Source organism: Sphaeroforma arctica, assembly GCF_001186125.1.
Source record: "Sphaeroforma arctica JP610 unplaced genomic scaffold supercont1.108, whole genome shotgun sequence".
NCBI classification, from domain to species: domain Eukaryota; class Ichthyosporea; order Ichthyophonida; genus Sphaeroforma; species Sphaeroforma arctica.
In genome coordinates, this window is record NW_014040450.1 from 50,894 (window position 1) to 57,465 (window position 6,572).

The 6,572-nt window shown below is 42.5% G+C and overlaps 2 protein-coding genes across 2 annotated transcripts; one reads left to right on the forward strand and one right to left on the reverse strand.

Annotated features, from left to right (window-relative positions):
• Window positions 1-621: 621 nt before the first annotated feature.
• Window positions 622-2,679, forward strand: SARC_02422 (hypothetical protein). The gene has a single exon (XM_014303815.1). The coding sequence runs from the start codon at window positions 827-829 to the stop codon at window positions 2,261-2,263; it is 1,437 nt and encodes a 478-aa protein (XP_014159290.1). The 5' UTR covers window positions 622-826; the 3' UTR covers window positions 2,264-2,679.
• A 1,477-nt stretch (window positions 2,680-4,156) lies between these two features.
• Window positions 4,157-5,430, reverse strand: SARC_02423 (hypothetical protein). The gene is made up of 2 exons (XM_014303816.1): window positions 5,329-5,430; window positions 4,157-4,589 (listed from the first exon to the last, which is right to left on the reverse strand). The coding sequence occupies exons 1-2, from the start codon at window positions 5,400-5,402 to the stop codon at window positions 4,169-4,171; spliced, it is 495 nt and encodes a 164-aa protein (XP_014159291.1). The 5' UTR covers window positions 5,403-5,430; the 3' UTR covers window positions 4,157-4,168.
• Window positions 5,431-6,572: the final 1,142 nt, after the last annotated feature.

Here is a 6,572-nt window from a genome sequence, read left to right on the forward strand (position 1 = left end):
GTGTTTTGAGTCGATCTAAGAATACAATGTTTGTTTATTTAAGTAAAAAGTTATATTTTTAAAATATTAATGATAAATTTACCACATTGAAAGTCAGTGAGAACGAAAGAATGGCTCAGGGAGTCAGGACTCGGCAGTTAGCTCATGACAGCCCCAAACCTCATTCGATACGATATTTTTAAAAACGTATACATGTTGGAGAATGAACTTAACCTATTTATAATATCAAGTGGACTATATTGTATAAAATATGTAATTTACTGCACCTCAGCACCTGAACATGACACCTAAATAAACATACAGGACCAAACCGTTATAAATGACGACTATAAACGTAAATATGAAGTATTGATTTTATATAATACGTCAAATCGTAAAACGTAATGAATCAGTTATCAGCTGTGATTTTTGATCAGCATGACTCATATTGGTCAGCTAATCTCATTGGTGTCTACATACTTTTTCTGTTTTATCATTGGCTTACTAGTTGAGTACACCACAGCAAATATGAATTAACTCGAGTAGTCGGAGTTGCACTGTAGCCTATGTAGGTCTGTAAGTATTTAGTTAACTTGTGTATAAGTAGGACTCAGTGATATATCTATGACCAATGTACATATGTACGACTAGAGTTTTACATGTTGAGATATGGTTGTACATATGAACAGTAATACATGGTGTTACTTCAAGCTAAAATATATAAAGGGTGAGTGATCGATTTCCAGGCTCATTCAGTTTCTCTCTCGGGTTCTATTTGGCGGAAGGAAATTGATAGTATATAAGCACTCAACGTATATAGGACAATAATAATAAAACCGAAAAAACGATGAATAGTCACTTGCAAAAGGTTGAATTAATGGATGAAACCGAGGATGCACCGAAGCATGAAGACGATATACGGAAGTTACAAGACGATGTACTAAAAGATCGAGAGGATAGCCTGAACGGTCACGAGGATTTACTGAGTGATCACGAGGATATACTGAATGGTCTAGATGATGTGCAGACATATGTGAAGCAAATTGCTTGGCCCCAATACAGAATAAAACACAAGCACGGTGCCACTCAAATGCGTCTTTGTAAACGTAATGAAGATCTTGTTAACGCTTCAAGCAATGCGTGTACGTCGGTGGTATTTCGTAGGGCGAAAGTATGGAATGTGCGTTGGTTCAATGCAGATGAGAATACCTACTATAATATGCCGTTTACATATGTAAAGCGAGGTAGTTCCCGCAATCCACCATTATTTATCGGAATGCATGGAGGGGGCAATTGCCCAGAGTACGCTAATCAGAGACAGTTTGTCAACCACAAGCATCTGTACTCCAATATAGTCGATGGCATTTATTTAGTTCCTCGTGCCCCTACGAACTCCTGGAACATGTGGTTTCGACGAGAAGTGCGTCCCCTTTTTGATGCCATTATTTGTAATATGATTGTTAATGAAAACGTGGATAGTAACCGTGTGTATCTGTTCGGTTATTCGGCTGGTGGGGATGGTGCGTTTCAAATGGTTCCTTTGATGGCTGATCGTCTGGCAGCAGGAGCGGCTATGGCTGGTCACCCTAACGATGCCAACTTTACTAACCTGTGCAACACGCCCTTTGCGAACTATTGCGGACAGTCTGACAACGCGTACCACCGCAACACGGCAAATGTTAAAGTGGGAGAACGACTGTGTGCAATGCAGAGAGACCATCGGAACGAAGGCCTGTATGAGAACGTGCTCAGCGTACAGTACCCAACTGGCCACTGGATGGACAAAAGGGACGAGGCCGCGATAGATTGGATGGCGTCTAGCATACGAAACCCTAAACCCAAAAGGATTAGATGGCGGCTGACACATGGAGAGGGTGCGACAGAGACTCGGTTTTTTTGGTTACTGTTTCGCTGTGCTTGTGGCATGTCTAATAATAGACCACCAACCCTCGTGGAGGGTCACGCGGATAGGCAAACCATTCATGTTTACTTTTCCGGTCATAGCTACCGTGCTGGCGATTCCATTGTGTTGCTATTGAGTGACGGGATGGGGTGGGATCACACCAAGCCACTCACGGTGTGCCTTGTCAATCGTGATGATGCGTCGACGCAGGAACTCGAAGTTGCTGAGCGTAAACTGCGCAAATCTGTGGTGCGGAAGTCGCTGGATTTGTGGGGCGATCCCAATATGGTCTATGCCACTGAAGTGGAGGTCGATCTGAAACACCTATTCGAATTGAGTGTGCAGACGACAAATAGTAACGTTGGAAATTCTGAGAGTTAGCGTATATGAGGATTAGCTATACAAGGAGATAAGAGTACCTATATAAGGAGTTGGCGTATATGAATCGTACCTATATAAGGAGTTAGCGTATATGAATAGCACCTATGTAAGGTGATAGTGTATATAAATAATGTGTATACAAGGAGTGTTTGACCCTTGTATGTAGTTCTTTGTGCGGCAGAGTTACCAGCAATGATTATCATGAGGGATTTGAGTTTGTTGTGCTGGCAACAGCATGGTTTCGCAGAAGTTTAATGCGAAAAAAAGTATATAAAAGCAACATTTCCAATCGACAGCACCGGATGATTTGTATAGGTCGCATCAATCGACAACATATTTGATCAGTACCAATCGACAATGTATAATATTATTAATAAAAAATTACCATGCATTTGCATAGGTCTGTAAATATCCCCCAACAAAGCCTCTCTGCATGGCACAAACGAGTGCCGCACAATCTCTGCGAATTTAATTCAATTGTTTGCTTGGTTCATCACACACAGTCACACACAGTCTATCTACGAGTTTAATTCAATTGTTTGCTTGTTTTGTGCTTAAGGCGTCAATATAACTCATATCATGCATGTTCGTGTACCCTGTGTGTCGCAGACTCTCCTCGGCATAAGCAAATCTCGCAGAACTACTGCATTTCACCCACGCATGCCGTTCACATAACCACTACACTACATACACCCACACACGCGTCAAGTGCCGTGTGGGGCATATGGTACAGCTGAAGCCAGCTGCAATGTCTTTCCTCTCGCTGACACTGTCGTAATAAAACAGGCCGAAGCTTAAGTCACCCCTACTGACTTTGCCCATACTGTCACTGACGGTATTGGCCAGACTACCCTCCCCCCGGGCCCCATCCCCCCCCCCACCCCAACCATTGCTTTTCTACGCCTTAAAATACTGCATTGCTGCACCCCAGAACACTTGTACCGCTACCGTCCATACGACTACCCATACTATCGCTCAGACTGCCGGAGATGTGCGTGTGGTCTGCCTGTGACACGGGTCTGTCCTGCGCGCCGCCAATTAACCTGGCCACTCAATTAGGCACATGGACGGGTGCGGGTGTGCGTGTCTGTGGAGATGCATTGTCAGCTGAGCGTGTGCCTGTGTGTGCGTGGGAGGGCAGGTGTGTGTCTATAAACACAATAGGTTCATCGTCGTTGCTAGGCAACGCGTCACTGTCTCGCGCGCTGTACACTCTGCTGCCGTACGGCGAACTAGGTGAACTGCCGATCTGAGAGTATATCTGAGTCGATCTGTACGGTGTGTGTATACGTGTATGTATTAGAGTGTGTGAGGGCAGGAGTGAGCATGTATTGTAGACGTGTTTGGTATAGTACGTATCCTCTCGGTCAGCCCTGTACTGGTGTTTAGAAGGCCCATATCCCGCGCACCAATCAGAAAGCACCATTAAAGTGAACTACAATATGAGCGTACAATTGTCTATGAAATATGTCATCACAGTTGAAAGTAAAGCCACACCCACGTTTACTATGCATAACAAACTACGCAATTTTTTTTTACAACGGCCACACAGATATCTAGTATGCATTTAAACGCAAACCACCCAGGGTGCCACAACATCACCCCCACAGCATATATTAACATAACCTACACATCATACCACTACATTAGCCACACAGCTTACCACTACATAAGCCACACAGCATATATCAACATAACCCACACATCATACCACTACACAGCCCACACATCATAACACTACACAGCCCACACAACACACAGAATACATTATCCACCACACACTTACTTCAACTTGCTACCAGCACAGTTGTCGTGTCTGGCTGCCCTGCCGATGCTTCGTAGTGACGACCGGGACGACCCTAGCCCAGGCACTTGCGTATACTCAGACAGACTGACAGGTCGACTTTAGGTCGGCTCAGACACGGCGCTATTCACACTGTCTGTGTTCATCCCAGGCACTTGCGTATACTCAGACAGACAGACAGATCGACTTAAAACCGGCTCAGACATGGCACTGTGCGCGCTCTCGGCGTGTGTACGTCCACGTATGCGTAAGGGGGAGGGTGTGCGTGTGTGTGCAGATGCGTGTTCGTGTTCGTGTGCGTGTGCGTGTGCGTGTGCGTGTGTGTGTGCGTAGGCGTATGCGTGCGCATGGGCGTAGAGGGGCGAGTCAGAATCAAACGATTCCGAAGACCACGACAGCGTGTCGCATACGCTGTGGTTCACCACTGCTCCGTTGGCGTCATCTGATTGGCCGTGCTGACGCGTGATGTCATCGTGCACGTCGATGTTGACGTAACAACTGGAGTTATACAGATGATCGTCCCTGCGCATGTGTGTGTGGTGTCATGGCAATAGAGAATGTCAGATATAAGACGGTCAGATGATAAGGAATGTCAGATATGTCAGACATGTCAGATATACGATACACATATAATGGGGATGCTATGTCAGATACTTAAGATATAAGGCACTCAGACACTAGGGCACGTTAGAGATAAGACAGCCATACAATAGCAAATGTCAGACATGTCAGATATATTTATATATAATGTCAGATATATATGACCGTCATACAATAGAGAATGTCACATATGTCAGATACATTTATATATAATGTCAGATATATATGGGCGTGTGTGCGAGTGAACCCAAGGTTCTATAGTCACCATCGGCGGTAAGCATTTCTATCTGCAGAGCATCTTTTCCCATCTATCTATGACATTTGAATACTTTTTAAACCACACTATCGCAATGAATATAAACCTCTCTCATCTATCTAACTCCCTATCTATCGCTCGGTCTGTGATATCTGGAATCTCCTTATTGACAGACCCGATGTGTGCGTTCTTACTTTGTTATGAGCACAAACTGTGTTCTCACGCACACACGCAGGCACAGAGCCGTCTGTCTAGGAACAGGATAAGCTACATCACACAAAAGTGTGCAAGGTATGTGTGGTTGTGAGGCCTATTGCTGTGGGTGGTACTATTAATAGAAGGCGATCGGGAGTTCAAGATTTGAAGTTAAGGTTTAGGGGTTTGAAGACGATGGGAGTCACATACCCTGTGGTGGATTCATGCGATGGTTTCTTGCGCAGTCGAGCAGCGCCGCTGTTGGGGCGCACTTGGTTTAACATCTCCGCAGACGATTCGTAGGCACTATGACCTCTATAGGAATTCGGGAGTTAGGGAAGGACAGGCCAATGAGTAAGGGTAGAGTGCACGGGAGTCAGATATCATACTATATATGATATATCATACTCAACTAGCGTACTCAAATATCATACCTTATATCATACTCAACTAGCTTACTTAAATTTCATATTGTACTCAAACATCACACCATATATCATACTCAAACAACAGAGTCAAATATCCATATATCATACTCAAATAACATAGTCAAATATCATATTATACTCAAATATCATACCATATATCATACTCAAATAACAGAGTCAAATATCGTATTATACGCAAAAATCGTACCATATGTCATTCTCAATTAGTTTACTCAAATATCATACTTAGTTAGCCTACTCAAATACCATACTCAATTATTATGCCGTATATCATACTCAGTTAGCTTACTTAAATATCATATTATACTCAAATATCATATTGTACTCAAATATCATACCTAAATTTCGTACTTAAACGTCATACTCAAATGTCATACTAAAAAAAATCCTAGCATACTTGAATATCATACCTAAATTTCGTACTTGTATATCAAACTCGAATATCATATTCAAATACCCTACATACTCGAATATACTCAATTATCATAGCTAAACTTAGTAATCTGAAATATCATACTAAAAAATAATACTCTTTTATGTCATATCATACTCAAATATTATACCTAAACATCGTAATTATCATACCCAAATATCAACTCAAATATCGTATCATTCAAATATGATACCTAAACTTCATACTCAAATATCATACTCATATACCGTACTCATCGTACCTAAATATCTCTGTTATAACATTCAAATGTCAGACGTGACAAACAGTTACATAGTTCAAATGGCAAACCCATGACTAACATATATACCAGGTGATGTACAGAAACAATAGCTTTTGGTTTGCACCACATACCTTCCAGAACCTCCAATCCTCTGGAGCAAAGGCGATCCCAGAATGGCTTTAGCGGGATCCTTCGAGTACAACGCATTGACGGTAGGTAGATCTAGAGCAAGCACTTCCCGATTGTAGATCTCACTGACTTCAAAGGCCAATTCGGTGAACTGAGACGAAAATGAAAACGTTTTTATATATTATATATATATATACATATA

Coding starts and splice junctions, on each gene's coding strand:
- SARC_02423 (XM_014303816.1), bottom strand. CDS start 5,402: ATGTTAAACCAAGTGCGCCCCAACAGCGGCGCTGCTCGACTGCGCAAG. Junction 4,590..5,328: donor TCGCATGAATCCACCACAGG/GTATGTGACTCC, acceptor ACACATGCGCAG/GGACGATCATCTGTATAACT.
- SARC_02422 (XM_014303815.1), top strand. CDS start 827: ATGAATAGTCACTTGCAAAAGGTTGAATTAATGGATGAAACCGAGGAT.